Raw genomic sequence first — 18,498 nt, forward strand, 5'->3', positions numbered from 1 at the left:
TAATATAAAAAATAAATAGTGTAAAGTAAATAATATAAAACACAAGCTCAATAATAAACTTCTTAGTTTTAAACTAACCTTGTTATCAATTGCGAGCCCTATTTCTTGAAAGAAAATGTTGGTGTTTTCTGGCTCCAGTCCAGCAATAATCTTCGAGGGCTTACAAGGTATTTCCCTTTTGAGAATCTCACCTAAGAAATAGATGTACAAATATACAAAATGAGGAAATAAATTTGAAAGGTAGACATAAAAAAATATAAACAAAATACTAAAAATTGAAATAATACTGGGAGTTCAATAAACAACAGAAAAAACTATTTCTGCAATACACTGAATAGAAATTACTCGGCTATATTATTCAAGAGTTAAATAATTTTATTTATTCTTTATGCACCTTTTTTTTTGGCTAAGCTCTGTAGATAGAAAATTCTGGTTACCAAAATTCACACTAACTTTCGTGATAAACAGTGTCCAATAGCAAGATTCCCGCGTCAGGATTTGTAAACCTAATTTTCACCTCCTCTAAAAATTTTAAAAGCCAGAGTGAGCACAGTTATGCAGAATGATATTGACATAAGTGGGCTATCTTTGAAGTTTTACCGGTTTTTCTTCCAAACTCTAGTTAACAAAATTGACAGAACTGACTTTCATGATGAATTGTGCTGAATACACAAAATTCTCACGCCACGCTTTATCGACCTAATTTTCCACCTCCTCTACAATTTGAAAAACTAGATTGAAGAGGTTTATGCAGAATGGTGTTGACTTTAAGTGGGCTATCTGTAAAATTCTCCTAGTCTTGCTTCCTAAATTCTGGCTAGTAAAATTTACGCAAAATTCTTATGGTTATCAATTCTGGAATAAATTTGGGTTCTCAAAATTTTAACTTTTAAACAATTCTGTCTCTTTATCTTTAACTTCTAATCAATTAACTTTCAATCAAAATTTCAAATTTTAATAAAGTTATTAATTTCTGGAGATTCTAGTTATCAGCATTTTACTTAAAAATTAAAAAACGTTTTATAAGACATTTTGTTGCTAAAGCCAAGATAGGTTACACACATAGTTTAAATCAATTTAAGTTTATAGATACTTAATTCTCTATAGGTAGTCATGGATCCTGTTCTGCTCGAAAAGGCTATCAGCTCCACAGCTTCCCCAGTTTGAAGCTTAGACAACCCAGACCCTTCCTCACAGGCATTCTTCTGCTAACATCATCATCTCTTTACCTAAAGTTGTATTGAGAAAGGTTCCGTGCTGCAGGCATTCGAAATTACATATCCGCATTCATTTGCTTGGAACAGCACCGAACTTCTGGGGCTAAGGCTCCCTTCTGGGATTTTTTTTTCAATTTAGACTTAGTCTGTTTTTGGTTGGGGGAGGGTATTTTGACCACCGTCAGGGGATATCTTTATCTATCCTGTTCTGTGAACAAATTTTGTCTATAAGGAGCAAATAGTAGATTTTGGAATACTAGATTTACTAGAAATACTGGATTTCTTATATCGATCGTATCTACATACGAAAAGAGTATCTACATTGACAAGTATAATACTGAGAGATCTAAATTCGCTCCGTTTGTGTCAATAGGTTGGTGCTGGGATGCTCACAAGGCTCTTATTGATAAATTTTCCTCGATTCATTTAACAAAAAGGAAACTTAAATTTCATTTAATTCAGGATTATTTTTAATTAAGCATCTTTTTAATAAGGCAAAGTTATTTGTATGGTTTGTTGCTCTGGGTAATTGTGGGCCTCTCAGCTATCTTCCAGTATTAATTTAATATTAAATAATATTAAAGTTTTCAATTTTTCAATAATATTGAAAGATCCTGGGCTAGCTGCTTCTTTCATATTATTGTTGTGTTATTGTATCTTTACCGTCATGTTTATCTCTGTATTGTAGTGTAAGTTTGTTATTGTATCTTTGTCTAGGCCTAGTTTTTCGAGCTTGTCTCCCCATGGGCCTATGTCATATATATATACATGTATGTGTGATTAATAAATAAAAGCAATGAAAAAGAAATCGTAATATAGACTCTGAAAATCTTCTCAACACCAGTAAACGACATACAAACTCGGCAGTTTCGGGATCCTTTGTCTGAGAGGACGCGGTTTCGAATCCCGGTGTACCCAATTCTTCAGTTGGGACGGGGGTCAGTGGCGTGACTCTGTAAGCTTAGCCAGAGTCGACCCAGCTCTAAATGGGTACCTGGAGAAATCTGGGGAAGGTAAACAGGAAGGGTGTGCGCAAGCACAGGATGGCTGGCCCCCAACCCCCCATTGCACTTCCTGGCTGAAGGGCCAAGAAACGGAGATCAGCACCGCCGGTAGGGACTGTAAAGTCTAATGCCGTATCCTTTACCTTATCCTTTACCTTTTACCTGGTGACCTGAGCTTCAGCTCAGCTAAACAACTAATTGTTGCTTAAAGTTATCAGATTATGGATTCCATTTCCTGTTCAGTATTTCTAAGAACTATTATTTATTTTCTGATAATCATAGATTTAAAAATGTCAAAAACTTCTGACATTGACAAAATGTAAAAAAAATGACAAAACTATCGTGTATGTAGGCTTTTCTGTACGCCTTTTCTTGTATGTAGGTCTAGACATGGTAGTCAGCATTGGCTAACCTGGTTTTTAAAAGTTCCAAACCTGGTTTCCAATATAAATATAACCTGGTTTCCAAAATAAAGTTCCAAAAACTCTCCCAAAATAAGGAACAGCGTTGTTCCCCTGCGATAATACGTCAGAAAAATTAAACCAAGAAAATTTGAGCAAATTTTTTAACACTTTTTCTGAGACGTACAATTTTTTTCAAGAGATTTTACATAACATACGCCTATTCTTATATTTTTTATCAAATTTTCTTTAAAAATAAAACAATGGACAACACCCAAGAAAAAAATTTTATGCTTCAAAAATCAGCGATATTACAAACTTATAGAAATTAAGATATCATCTATCTTTCAATATAAACAAAATTAGTAGCCGAAATTTAACCAATTTTTACGTATGATTGATGTTTCACTCTTGGGAAAAAGAGACTTGGTAGCTGCAGTATCATATTTCAAATTTTTTTTTTTTTATTCCCAATGGAATAAAAATTATTCCAATTATTCTTTTAATTATTTTTTAATTTATTCCCAATGGAATAACACTACCCTAAAATAAGTTTGGTAATTTCAATTATTGTTGGCAAAGTTTATCTTCGGGAGACAAAACAATGACTGATGCTGAAATGAAAGATTAATAGAATCGGAAACAAGTTAGATAACTTTTTTAATTGATGCAAACAGAGGGGGGGATACTATCAAGACTAAGCTTCCATCGACTTTCCCTTAATTCCCTTTTCTCATACATTTCTGGGGGGTTTTCCTTCTCCTCCCTCCACAACAAATTCCTGGGCATACGCTCTTTTTTCTACGGTAGAAAGATAAAAATTAGTATAATTTAATATCGTCAAGGTTTTTTTTAACAGCGTTTTTGATAATAATTGTGGTTTTTGTGCTCAACACAGAAAAAATTGGATCTAGTGGGGAAAAAATATCAAAACCTTGGAATCCAATTTAAGTGCTAAAATAAGAAAAAAACGCATACTTATATGTTTGATTGCTTTTTCAAGAAATAATTTCTTCTCTTCTTTTCCATTGATATTTTCAAAGATAAACTCACTTGGTTTGAAAACATTGTCAAAAAGACCACACTGCTTATTTACCTAAAAAAATATATGTTGTAAATAATTTCTATCATGAAAGTTTAGTTAATAGTGCAGAAATATTATATTACAAGTAACTTGGTCGAGTTCAGATTATCAACCTACCTGGTTTTCTTATTTAGTTGTTTCTTATGTATTTAAACAAGTACTATCCTCTCCTGCCTCACCCCAGATAGTTTCTTGGCAATGATCATGTCCACTGGTTCTGGAAGCCTCCCACGAGTTACAAAGGCCCAACCATCAAATGACTTATTTACTTTGTTTTGCCACTGATTGGATAATGTATGTATATTGATAACTTAACTGAATTTTTTTAACCATATATATATATATATATATATATATATATATATATATATATATATATATATATATATATATATATATATATATATATATATATATATATATATATATATATATATATACATATATATAAATATATATATATATATATATATATACAAATATATATATATATATATATATACATATATATATATATATATATATATATATATATATATATATATATATATATATATATATATATATATATATATATATATATATATGCAATTGTAAATTACATGGTAATTTGATTCTGGTGGTGGGATTGTGCAAAACTGGCTCAACAATAATCAAAACAAGAAAAAGACAAGAAGTGGTTAATGTTGAAAGAAAGTGAAAACTATACTAGTTACAAAGGACAAGATTAAGGACTGATAACTAGCTTGGGTTTCATGATACCAAGAGACGCGGTTCGATATTAGTAAAAAGACTAAGTGATTGGATAAAGGCTTGTGAAGCCAGCCTTTTTGGCTAGTATAAAATAAAAAAAGCTTATATTTATGTCGAATTTTGTTTCTTTCATTTAAAGTAATTAAGTTGGAAAGTCTTGATAAAGCAGATACAGTTTTCTGAAAAATACAAATAGGTCTTAAATTCATGTATGCACTAAAGGAAATTTTCAAACTGTCCCTCTTTATAGAAGTTGACTATTCTGATCGGTTTTATAAATTAATCATTTTCTTTGCAGCTAGTTTGCATCATGAACTCATGAAATCAAAACCTCCAAGAATGAATTTTTGGAGGTTGTGAGACTTCGGGATTCAAGAGTAGGTTGGATACTTAATCTTATGTCACTTAGACTTGGTGTGAATGAAGGCGAAGAGATGATATTAGGTAACGAGAAAATTGATCAAGAGCTAGTTTCGCTTTTATAGAAAGTATTATTAGTAAATTTGGTAGATGACGTAAAACGTAACGTAAACAGTAGAAGAGACGTAAAAATATTAGGCAAAGACGTAAAAAGTAGAATAGCCAAGGCGCAGATATTTTTGGCAGTTGAAAAAGTTTTGACGAACAGGAAGATAAGTCTTTTTTCCGACGGTACTGTCTAAGGATAATCTTAAGTCGTTTAGATCTTAAGTCATTTGACATCTCAAAAATGGCATATGACATTCGAAACAATAACCTGTACAAAAAGTGACTAGATCCAATTTTTTATGACTGTAATCAAATTCGAGGTCCGAAACGCAAATCCGATTTTTTATGAATTCTTGACATTGTTATATTGACATTAGTAAATTTTATATCTCATTATGGACAAACTAAAATTAGCTTCTAAGAAAGAAAAACGCGTCAACTTTTATATCCAACAATCAATGACCTTTCAATAAATGCTTGACATTGTTAAATAGACGTTGGACGAGTTTAAATGTTATTATGGACCTAGTTCAATTAGCCTCAAAAAGAGAAAAAAGCATTAAAATCGATGTCCAAAACGTGGCAAAAATTTTACAAATCCTTCGCAAAGTTAAATTGAAAATTTTATTGTGGACATCGAATCCTGGACGAAGTTATATCAACATTGAGGGAGTTTTGATTTTATTATAGACCTAGTTCAATTGCCACGTAAGGAAAACGCTCCGAATTCGATGTCCAAAACGTAACGACAGTCTTAACACTCCCGGATAAAGTTAAAATGACATTGGAAGAGTTATAACTTTATTATGAACCTAGTTCACTTAGCATCTAAGGAAAACGCTCCAAATTCGATGTCCAAAACGTAATGACATTTTTATGAATAATTGACATGGTTAAATTGCCATTGAAAGAGTTTAAATTTTATTATGGACCTAATTAAATTAAACTCAAGAAAGCAAAACGCTTTACGTTCGAATTGAAAGAGTTTAAATTTTATTATAGACCTAGTTCAATTAGCATATAAGGAAAACACTCCAAATTCAATGTTCAAAATATAACGACATTTTTATACATAATTGACATTGCCAGATTGACATTGGTAGATTTTCAATTTTATTACCGACCTAGTTCAATTAGCATCTAAGGAAAACGCTCCGAATTCGATGTCCAACCACATTTATATGAATCCTTAATATTGTCAAATTAACATTGGTAGATTTTAAATTTTATTACGGACCTAGTTCAATTAGCATCTAAGGAAAACGCTCCGAATTCGATGTCCAACGACATTTATATGAATCCTTAATATTGTCAAATTAACATTGGTAGATTTTCAATTTTATTACGGACCTAGTTCAATTAGCATCTAAGGAAAACGCTCCGAATTCGATGTCCAACGACATTTATATGAATCCTTAATATTGTCAAATTAACATTGGTAGTTTTTAAATTTTATTATGGACCTAGTAAAATCAGCCTTAGAAAGGAAAAAGCTTAAATGTCGATGTCCAAAACTTTACGACAGGCTTATGAATCCTTAACAGATTTGCTTAACAGAGTTTAAATTTTATTATGGACATACTTAAATTAGCATCTAAAGAAAACGATCTGAATTCGATGTCCAAAACGTAATAACAGTTTTACGAAACCCTTGACGAAGTTAGATTGATACTGAAAGAGTTTAAATTTTATTAAAGACCTAGTTCAATTAACATCTAAGGAAAACGTTCCGAATTCGATGTCCAAAACGTAACGACATTTTTATGAATTCTTGACATTGGTAGATTTTCAATTTTCAATGTCCAAAACGTGATGACAATTTTACGAATCCTTGATAAAGTTAAACATTGGAAGAGTTTAAATTTTATTATGAACATAGATAACTTAGCATATGAGAAAAACGCTCCGAATTCGATGTCCAAAACGTAACGACATTCTTACAAATTCTTGACATTGCCAGATTGACATTGGTAGATTTTAAATTGTATTATGGGCCTAGTTAAATTAGCCTCAGAAAGCAAAACACTTTAAATTCAGCCCAAAACACAATATAGTTTTACAAATCCTGGACAAAGTTAAATTCATATAGATGAGCCTAAATTTTATTATGGACATAGTTCAATTAGCATCTAAGGAAAACGTACCAAATTCGATGCCAAAAACGTAACGACATTTTTATAAATCCTTGACAAAGGTAGATTTTTAATTTTATTATGGACCTAGTTAAATTAGCCTCAAACAGTAAAATACCGTAAATTGCATGTCTAAAACGTAAAGAAAGCTATACGAATCCTTGACAAAATTAAATTAACATTAGAAGAGTTTAAATTTTATTATGGACATAGTTAAATTAGCATCTAAGGAAAATGCTCCGAGTTAGATGTCCAAAACATAACATAGTTTTTATGAATCCTTGATATAGTTAAATTAGAATTGGAAGACCTTAAATTGTATTATGGACATAGTTAAATTAGCCTCAAAAAGCAAAATACTTTAAGTTCAACGTCCAAAACGCAATGATAGTTTTATAACCTGTACAAAGTTTAGGTTATACAGATTGACATCGGTAGATTCTAAATTTTATTATAGACCTAGTTAAATTAGCCTCAAAAAGGAAAAACCTTTAAATTCGATGTCCAAAACGTAATGACAGTTTTACGAATCCTCGACAGAGTTAAATTGACATTGGAAGACTTTAAATTGTATTATGGACATATTTAAATCAGCAACTAAGGAAAACACTCCAAACTTGGTGTCCAAAACGTAACGACGTATTTGTGAATCCTTGACATTGTCAAATTGATATGGGTAAATTTTAAATTTTATTGTGAATCCAGTTAAATTAACTTCAAAAAGAAAAAAATTTAAACTCATAAGAACCCATTCTTATGAGTTCTCGACAGTGTCCCATTGATAGAAGTAGAATTTTAATTTCTAGTTAAATCAGCTTCTAAAAGGAAAATGCATCAAACTGATCCCCAAAACGCAATGACATTTTCATTAATCCTTGACATTGTTAAATTGGCATAGCTAGATTTTATGGACCTAGTTAAATTAGTCTCAAAAAGGAAATAGCTTAAAATTCGATGTCCAAAAAGTAATCAAAGTTTGACGAATCCTTGACGAAGTTAAATCGACACTTGATGATTTTAAATTTTAATACGGACATAGTGAAACTAACATATAAAGAAAGCACTCTAAATTTGATGTCCAAAACGTAACTACTTTTTTATGACTTGACATTTTAAATTTGCATTCGAAGAGTTTAAATTTAATGATGGACCAAGTTAAATTGGCCTAAAAAAGCAAAACGCTTTAAGTTCAATGTCCAAAACGCAATGATAGTTTTAAGGAAAACGCTCCGAATTCAATGTCCAAAACGTAACAAAATTTTTATGAATCATTTAGTTATATGAATCCTGAAAAAAGTTAAATTGTCATTGGAAGAGTTTACATTTTTGTTATGGACCTAGTTTAATTAGCATATAAAGAAAACGCTCCAAATTCGATGTCCAAAACATAACAACATTTTTATGAATCCTTGACATTGTCAGATTGACATTGGTATATTTTAAATTTTATTATGGACCTAGTTAAATTAGCCTCAAAAAGGGAAAAGCTTTAAATTCGATGACCAAAACGTAATGACAGTTTTACGATTACTTGAAAAAGTTAAATTGACATTGGAAGAGTTTGAAGCTTATCACGGACATAGTTAAATTAATATCTAAGGAAAACGCTCCAAATTTGACGTATATAACGTAACACACATCTTTGGGAAGCACTGAAATTGCCAGATTAACATTGATAGATTCCAAATTTTACTATGAATCTAGTTCAATTAACCCCAAAAAGGAAAACTTTTCAAATACGATGTTCAAAACACAAACCCATTCTTACGAATCTGTGAATTATTAATAGTTTCACGTTGATACGTTAGCTTCAAAAAGGAAAATGCATCAAATTCGATCTCCAAAACGAAATGACATTTTTATGAATCCTTGACATTTCTAGACAGATACTGGTAGATTTTGAATTTTACTATAGACCTAGTTAAATTAGTTGAAAAAAAATTAATTCAAATTCAATATCCAAAAGGCAATGACATTTATACAGATCCTTGATATTTTTACATTAACATTCGTAGATATTATTATGAACCTAGTTAAATTACCTTCAATAAGGAAAACACTTCAAATTTGATGTACAAAACAGAAACTCATTCTTGTGAATTCTTGGTACTGTCAGACTAATATTAGCATCATTTAAACTTTATTATGTACCTAGTTAAATCAGCTTCTAAAACGAAAATACATCAAATTCAATGCCAAAAACAGGATGGCATTTTCATGAATCCTTGACATTGGTACATTTTAAATTTTACTATGAACCTAGTTAATTAGCTTAAAAGAAAAAATACTTCAAATTCAATATTCAAAAGGCAACGACAGTTATACGGATCCTTGATATTGTTACATTAACATTCGTAGATATTATTATGAACCTAGTTAATTTACCTTCAAAAACGAAAACACATGAAATTCGATGCACAAAACGGAAACACATTCTTATGAATTCTTGGTACTTTCAGACTGATATTAGCCTCATTTAAATTTTATTATGTAGTTAAATCAGCTTCTAAAACGAGAATGCATCAAATTCAATGCCCAAAACGCGATGACATTTTCATAGATCATCGACATTGTAGGTTTTTAATTTTATTATGGACCAAGTTAAATTATACTAAAAGAAAATATACTTCAAATTTGATGTTTAAAATACAATGACATTTTCATGAATCCTTGCTTTGTCAATACCGCGTGTATGGGCCATAAGGGGTATTTTCGCCCTTCTGAGATAATTGCAAAAAGAAGTCGATAAGTTGCTCTTAAGTGAGTATCAGCACAGGTATTTAGATACAGAGTATTGAAATTGAATTGGACATACAATTCCCTGCTGATCCTCCCTATGAGAACAGCTTGGAAAATAAGCTTTTGGTAATTATGTCAGAAGTACAAAAGCGTCATATCCATCCTTCCGTCGTGACAGTGACAATTTAAAAGTGACAAATTAAAAAAATTTAAATAAACTGAATCAATTTGTTCTCTGACAAGTTCATTTTATAAGACACATAAAAAACAATCAGAATGGAACGTACAGAGAGAATTATATCAAAAATAAACCGAAATGGTGGCTTTAGAAGTAGCTTCTCAGTCAAGGCTGGCTTTTTAATGTGCTTTCCAAGTGTCTCTTGGGTTCTCTCAACAAATGAGCCCATCTTTATCCACGAGTGTGGTACCTGAAAAGATAAGAAAGAAGAAACTTAAATATTACACAAATTAAATATTAATAAAGAGAAGGAACTTAATACGAAAGGGAAAGAAAAGAAGAAATTCAAGTATTTTAACAAACAAAATCTTCATTCATAGAGAAGGAATATAATACGAAATAAGTTTATAGGCTAGATGGTTCCAAAATTTGGCATTTACCTCTACAGCATGTTATAGCCTTCTTTATTTTTTCTTTATTTTTTTGTTTATTTTCGTTTAAAACCAAAAAATCAAAGTTTCCAGTAACAATAAAAAGAAATGTTTTTCCAAATCTAAGGAGAATAGGGGACTAGGCACCCCTGTGCTTGAAATTAAATGAATTAGTTATATTATTGAAAATCTCCCACAAAAAGGCCATAGAAAAATAACTCACATATAACCATAGTTTTTTAAGGGCTTTTTAGCTAATTGGAAAACTACAGAGCTAGATTAATGAAAATTCAGGGATCTATCTAGGAAGGTGCTTGCAAAAAGTAGATTAGCATAGTAGCAACGCTGCTTAGCAGTTTTCATGGTCTAGTGAAATGTGTTGGTAGATTTTGTCTGAAAATATCATTTTTACACATAAAAATAATTTTTGCTGAAAGAAAAGCTGTCAGAACACAAGTCGTGCTGCTAAAGTGTCAGCAATCTTTGGATTTCTGTCGAATTCTGTTACTGGCAGCTTTAGAACTTTTTCCATACCTTCTTGCAAGTACCTCCCTCCATAATATTGACTTTTATGAACTGAACGATGTTGTTTTAGGTGAAGGGAATTTTTAGAAATTGATCTGCAGTCCAAATCAGTGCCTGGGTAACTAGTGTCAACTTCATCACAACCTAAACCCCTTCTCTGATTACAGTTTGAATAAATTCGGGAAAACTGGTTGAGAAAAAAATTCACAATTTAATTTCCATATTGAAAATCCAAATTTGGCTTAAGCACTTGGCTTGAACCCCGAAAACCATTTTGCTAAGATGTTCAAAAAAAGGTTCAGAATTTTTAAGCCAAACTTCATTTTTCTTCTTTTTTTAGAATGATGACGGGTCGTCACAGACTCACAAATAGAAAATTATATAAGTAGGAGCTTGGAAATATCTTCCTATGTCCTAATTTGTGAATGCAAACATTGGCACGCGTTTCACACATGCAATAGCACACGTTTCAACGCGCAGTTTTTTACAGTTCATAAAAAGTTGGTGTTTTGAAGTTTAATTCATTCACATAAACAACTATCCAGCCGGGCAATTACCATAACAAGTAGATATGAAATGATTACAGGCAATGGGAATGAAGATTAGAAATACCTCCCAATGCCCTAGGTTGGGTTGTAGCTCCATTTCTGAAAGTTATATCCACATAGATCAACAGCACTCCAAGCTAACAAAAAGTAGTTAGTCTCTGATTTTACCTTCAGTTCCAAGTACGTTCTAGATAGACACACATTTATGAAGTGGTTTTATTCCTAGTTTTGAAAACTCAAATGCTTTTAAACGCACGAGTTTGGTGGGTAAAATTGTAGCTTATCTGTTATATGCAAACTAGGAAAGATATTGACCTAAAGATGAACAAAACTTTTGGGGTTTTAATCTACAGAAAATTACTGCCTGTAGGTTCATTATACAGACAACTTTCAGGGATACATTTACAGCCTAGATTAGGCCCAAAAAAAGATTTTTTGAGTGTCCACTTCTAGGAGCCACAGACGAACTTTCCGTCTGGTAGAATTTTCCAGACGAACTTTGGGAGACTTTGCCCAAGAAAATGAAGTAAGTCGTCTAAGAAAATATACTATTTCTAAACAAGACTGCTTCACAGCTTCAACTTGATGATTCCATATGAGGTGTTGATCCTATGTGAATCCCAAAATCACTCGTTTTCATTCGATCTTAACTGATGATCGTTTAATGAGAAGCAGTGGTATTGGGATTTTTGTTTATTATGGAAAACTGCTGCTTTTGTACGATTGGCTGATTTTGGAGACAGCATTGCTTCTGAAGAAGCTTCTAGTTCAAGTATGGCTTTTTGTAGTCGGGTCTCCAGCTTTTCTACTGAGCGTTCCCAAATTCTTTTGGGTATGAAATCATAAGTAAGAAAAGTAGAGAGCTAAGAGAAGATCCTTTATCTTCTCTTATAGGCAAAGGTTTACCTATAATCATATTCAGGTATAAAGGGCTTATAGATGAGATTTTATACCTCATTCTACAACAGAGCAAACATGAATAGAGTCAAACAGAAGATTTTTTTTACCTCATTAAGTTATAGAGCAAACATAAATAAAGTCATACAAATGACTTTTTACACCTCCTTCTATAATAGAGCAAACATGAATAAAGTCATACAGAACTTTTGTACCTCATTCTGCTATAGATCAGACATGAAAAGAGTCATACAGATGATTTTTGTATCTTATTCTGTTACAGAACAAACATAAAGAAAAATCCTGCAGATAACTTTTTATACCTCATAGAGCAAACATGAATAAAAGTCAAGCAGAAGATTTTTTATTACCTCACTCTGTTACAGAGCAAACATGTATAAAGTCATACAGATGACATTTTATACCTCATTCTATGACAAAGCAAACATGAATTTATTCACACAGATAAACTTTGTACCTCATTCAATTATAGATCAAATATGAACATAGTCATACAGATGACTTAGATATTGTCCTTGTATATCTGATTGCTTGTGTTTGATTGATTGTCCTTATATATTGTAAAACTTAACGTAGGAATATACAATCATATTTTAAATAAAACTATATGTTGTTTTTCCACTGTATGTATACATTTTTGTTCCCCCTTCCCCTGCCTTCAGGGATGGAGAAGGAAGGGTCTCTGAGTCAACTTGCACGAAATACATGTGAAATGCACTCTTTCACTCCATGGACATGATTTGCACTCTTTTTGCCCATTATTTCCTCTTTGCACTCTTTTATGAATGATGACAGAAAAAGTATTAAACAAAATATAAAATTCAAATTAAATTATTTAAGTGCAAAGATAGAACAGTTAGCTGGTATGATCTTTGTTATCTTTGCCTGGGCTGTCCCCTATACCTCTTTCTAGTATTTTCAACATGTGAAAATGTGGTACATTCAACATCAAATTTTATAGAAAAAAGCTATTTGGCACAACCATTCTTCTTGGAAATGGAAAAGTGAGTATGCAACATACAGGAAGGTGATGGAGAAGCAGCAACCAAAACAAACCTTTTCATAGTCAACTCTCAAACAGATAAAATTCACCAAAGACTTTAGGCCTATGCAGTATTTTAAAGCAACCTTACCAGGTTGCTTAATCTTACCAGCCACAGGTCCAAGTATTTGCTTTGGATGGGACCAATACTATCAAAATGACATGAAAGGGTACATTAGGAAAATATGGGGTAGCCTACAGTTGTAGTTTGGACATTTTTGATATCTAGGTGAATGACACTTTCAGACATAAGTCAAGGTCTGAAAATATAGGAGCCAATTGAAAATGACAATTAAAAGTGGGTAGATATAGAGCAGTTCATATTATTGACCTACAAATAAAGTGAACATGCTACTCAATACCTTTTCTTATGCTATTTCCAAAAATAATAATTGCTTTAAGCACAAACTTACTTCACCCCATCCTTGTATACCAATTGAGGGTATGTATATTTGCACATTGGGGGGGGGGTTAAAGTTCAAACTTATCTTTATAGTCAGAATTCCATATCCTCCTTGTTTTTCTTTTTTTTTTTAACCTTTGAGGTAGCATATGCTTATGGTTGTAAAAAGTGTAGTTGCTTATAACTACAATCCTTGTAGCTCTAAAAAGAGCTGGGAACAAATTCTGATTTATTGTTGTTTATTCTTGGGAACTATTCTTGGAAAGATATAATAACAACTTTGGTTTAACAAAAGTAATAATTAATAATATTCTATTGTCCAGATATAAATTAACAATTTTCTATAATGTCAAATGCAGGTGGCCTATATCTTCAGATCTGAAGGCTTGAAACAGCCAGTTCAATTGAGACAGCCAGGCCATTGGCTTGTTTCAAGCATCTTTTCAAAATTCCAGGCTTTAAGTAAACTTGTTAGAGGTTTTTGTTTGATTCAAGCAAGTTTATTTGTTTTTTGTATCAAGCTTGGTCCAAGGAAAGTTGCTAACTGGGCCTACCATATCTCATAAGATATAGCCTACATTTGGTTGCCTGTAAATGTTTTTCCTTACCTTAAACTACAACTTGGAGCAATTGAACAATTTTCCATCCTGTAGTATTGCTCAGCATTTCTTCAAAAATTGCCATGTGGATCCATTCAGAATTGTTTTGAATATTAAATTGGTTTTATTGACTAGAGTTTATGCTCTGGTCTGGGAATCCAAGGTGTCCCATTCCAGCCTCTATTCCTTATTGTTCTACTTCTTGTCAAGTAATAATTTGAATTATTTGATGGTCTTACTGGATACAGTATGATTGCTCAGGGAGTTACACAGGTGTACAACCCAGTTGGTTAGGAAGAGATGGCATTCCCTCCTCTGAGCATTGAACTTTATGAGCTTCTTAGAATGACCCCTTGACCGCTGTGATGAATTGATGAAGAAGAGGCCATGAATTGGATTGTTGTGAATCAATTTGCAAGTGTTAATCATGTCATCTCTTTTTCTTTGGTAAGTCATACTGCATAAGTTCAGGGTTTGCAGTCTCATTGGGTAAGGAAGATGCTGGTACTCATCTACTATCTTTGTTGCTCTCCTCTGTACTTTCTCTATCATATCCTTATCTACTTTGTATAAGGGAGATGTGATTGACATGCCAGTTTCTAGCCTTGGTCTGACAAGACTCTTGTATTGCTTGGTGATTGTTCATGGAAATCTAGTCATGAATGTTCATTTAATTGTCCCTAAAGCATGGTTTGCACTAGCAACAATCTTTTCTGTATTACTTTGAAACTTTAACTGGCAGTCAACTATGACACCCAAATCTCTTTCCTCTGTAACTGCAACTAGGGGTTCTCTTTGACCAGTTATTTTGTTGGTAAAATTCTAGTTAATTGACTTCTTGCTATCTCAGAAAGGGTTTAGGTTAGGAAAATGAAACTTTTAGGGATGAATCTACAGACTAAATTATGTCCCAGGAAGGTATTTTAAAGCAACTACCTCCACTCCTTTTCTCTCTAGAGGGCCCTGACCTTTGATGACCTTTAAAAATATGTGTCTTATAAAAGTGAAACCTTGCAAAATAGATCTTCAGCTTAATTGAAGTACAACAAAATTGTTGTCAGCTTTATAGCTTTGCTCAATTCCATTTTATAAGATTTTAAAGATATAATAATAATAATAATTTATTTATCACCCACTTAACAAAACAGAGGTTAAGTGGAGTAAAATATAAAAGAAAAACAGCAAAAGTAATACAAAAGAAACAAATTCAATCACATACAGAAAAAAGATGGATAAGGCAATGAAAACATCCTAGCCTATAAAGCACTTCAATAGCTAGCTTTGCAGATAATTTTTTGAAAGCACCAGTAATATCTGTTGCACAATACTTTTTAACCAGTTTTGTATTCCGGTAAGAACAAGGTAGATATAAAAGAAATTTGCAGTACTGGTAATAATTTATGCAAATACATTTTAGATCACCAGTCAACAGAAGTGGCCTAATACCAGAACAATTAAAACATTAATATGGCTCAAAATTCTACTCAAATAACAGGAATTGCATTTTCAGAACTAAAGACAGAGAAAAAGCAACTAGTAACTGAAAATTAAGGTAAATTGTTGTTTTGTCAAAATTTCAATAGGTATAGACCTGTCATATAGGCAAATTTCAGGGCCCTCTAGAGGGAGAAGGAGTGGAGGTGGGTACTTTAAAATATCTTCCTGGGACATACTTTGGCCTGTAGACCCATCCCTGAAAGTTTCATTTTCCTAACCTAAACTCTTTCCAAGATAGCAAGAAGTCAATTAACTAGAATTTTACCATTTAGATTTGCATGGTGTAAATACATTTTTGACATTTATTGTCAAAATGAAAAACTTTACATTTGCTTGAATTAAATTCAAGTAGCCATTGTCTAGCCCAGTCATCCACTGGTTTTGTCAGTTTTTTATGGATTTTGTTTGCCCTTTCAATTCAATGAGAAAAACAAGCAGTTTAAGAAGTCAAAAACCAGAAAAATATATTATTAAGGCTACATGGGGGACCATTGGGAGGGCTTTTTCTGTGATTCATTTAAATCATCAAATCAAAAATTCATTAAAAGTTTCATTCATCTAAACCAGCCCTTTTCCAAGGAAAAATAAACCACTTTGACTAACCTTCGTATTTTACTTCAATCAGAATATTTTGGTGACCTTTAAAGCAGTTGTGATAATGTCAGTTGTAAACTATAGTTTTCATTTGTCAACAATAATCAGCATTCGCTAACATGTTTAAATATTTCTCTCTAAACTATCATCTATAGTTTATCCTTTATTAGATGTCGCAAGAGTTTTCAATACGCTTGGTATTATTAGGGTTATGTAGCCGATTTCGAGGAAAAATAAACACATTTACACAATTACTGCTCGTTTAATTAACTTTTTTTAAATGCATATAATTCTAGCAATAAGATGTTGCGTTTTTAATTGTCAATACTTAATTCCACAAAACAAATTTGGGTGAAATTCTAGTTAATTGACTTCTTGCTATCTCAGAAAGGGTTTAAGTTAGGAAAATGAAATTTTCAGGGATGAATCTACAGACTAAAGTATATCCCGGGAAGGTATTTTGAAGCAACTACCTCCACTCCTTCTCCCTCTAGAGGGCCCTGACCTTTGATGACCTTTAAAAATATGTGTGTTATAAAAGTGAAACCTTTAAAAATAGATCTTCTGCTTAATTAAAGTACAACAAAATTGTTTTCAGCTTCATAACTTAGCTCAATTCCATTTTATAAGGTTTTAAAGATATACAAATACAATTTCTAAATTTAAAAAAAAAAATTGAAAAGGCTCATAATTCTACTCAAATAACAGGAATTGCATTTTCACAACTAAAGGCAGAGAAAAAGCAACTAGTAACTGAAAATTGAGGTAAAATGTTGTTTTGTCAAAATTTCAAAAGGTATAGACTTGTCATGTAGGCACATTTCAGGGCCCTCTAGAGGGAGAAGTAGTGGAGGTGGCTACTTCAAAATATCTTCCCGGGATATACTTTAGCCTGTAGACTCATCTCTGAAAGTTTCATTTTCCTAACCTAAACCCTTTCCGAGATAGCAAGAAGTCAATTAACTAGAATTTTACCCAGATTTGGCCTAACAATCAATTTAAATTAACAATAATGTTAATTAACAGTGTAAAAGATCCTTATATTATTACTTTGATACAAAAAATAGGTCAAATTAAATTGTTCTTGGTCCTCTTTGCAACTAATTTCTTTTGTAATTTATATGGAGACAAGCCAATTATCTTTGAATGAAGCAGGCTGGTATCAACCTATTACAGCCTATTTAGCGAAACCCGGCTTCCCTACTTCTTCAAATGATGTAATTCCTTGAATAGTTAAACTAGAAGCTATTTTAATTGCCAACAAGTATAAATTTTTTTTATTTAAATGAATTTAAATTTAGATAGAATAATATATAGTTTAGATAACATAGGTTATGTTAGCCCTTATATTTCTTATTCATGAGAAATATATTGCAATTTGCTTAGGATTTAAGGCAGGAGCTATTTTGGGCCTAACCCAAATTTTTTTGAATTTTGGGCACTTCCTAATCAAATTATTTAGCCTTTTTTATTTATTTTCTTTACAGTTACCCTTTCCCTTCCTTGAAAAAGAAGTTCATTAATGGCTTGCAATTTTATATTATGATACAACCTCTCAAAACATACTCTCTCAATACAAACACAACATAAGTCGTCAGTATACAAACTTCACTGAATTTTTGGCCAAAAGAGACGATTGGTAGAAATGCCGAGTGTGTAAACATGTATTTAGTTCAATAGGCCATCATCTCGGCATAGGTGTTAAAATGAACGATCGTTTATTTTACCGTTCGCCTATTGTGGTGACAGCAGACAGCTTCATTACCGCTGTTGGCGTTTGTTTTGCCGAGAGTTTTTTCCTTACCACCCATTGCATATCATTGCCTTACCGCCCCAATATTATCAATATTGGGGCGGTTTTACCACCAAATATATATGTATTTGACGGCCTGAGTTTCCGGAAACAATCAGTAATATATAAGATATGTCCTAATCATTTCAACCTTTATTCCATTACACCTTTAT

General features: G+C 32.0%; 1 protein-coding gene across 1 annotated transcript in view; it reads right to left on the reverse strand.

The window, feature by feature from the left end:
* Nucleotides 1-16,727, reverse strand: part of LOC136035179 (TRAF3-interacting protein 1-like) — a 60,059-nt gene extending 43,332 nt beyond the window's left edge. The window contains exons 1-4 of the mRNA XM_065716751.1: nt 16,543-16,727; nt 10,086-10,226; nt 3,601-3,718; nt 79-191 (exon numbers count right to left, since the gene is read on the reverse strand). Coding sequence (XP_065572823.1) covers nt 79-191; nt 3,601-3,718; nt 10,086-10,205 — 351 coding nt within the window. The 5' untranslated portion in view covers nt 10,206-10,226; nt 16,543-16,727. The remainder of the gene's footprint in view (nt 1-78; nt 192-3,600; nt 3,719-10,085; nt 10,227-16,542) is intronic.
* Between the last annotated feature and the right edge of the window lie 1,771 nt (nt 16,728-18,498).

Source organism: Artemia franciscana, chromosome 14 (genome assembly GCF_032884065.1).
Source record: "Artemia franciscana chromosome 14, ASM3288406v1, whole genome shotgun sequence".
Classification (NCBI taxonomy): Eukaryota; Metazoa; Arthropoda; class Branchiopoda; order Anostraca; family Artemiidae; genus Artemia; species Artemia franciscana.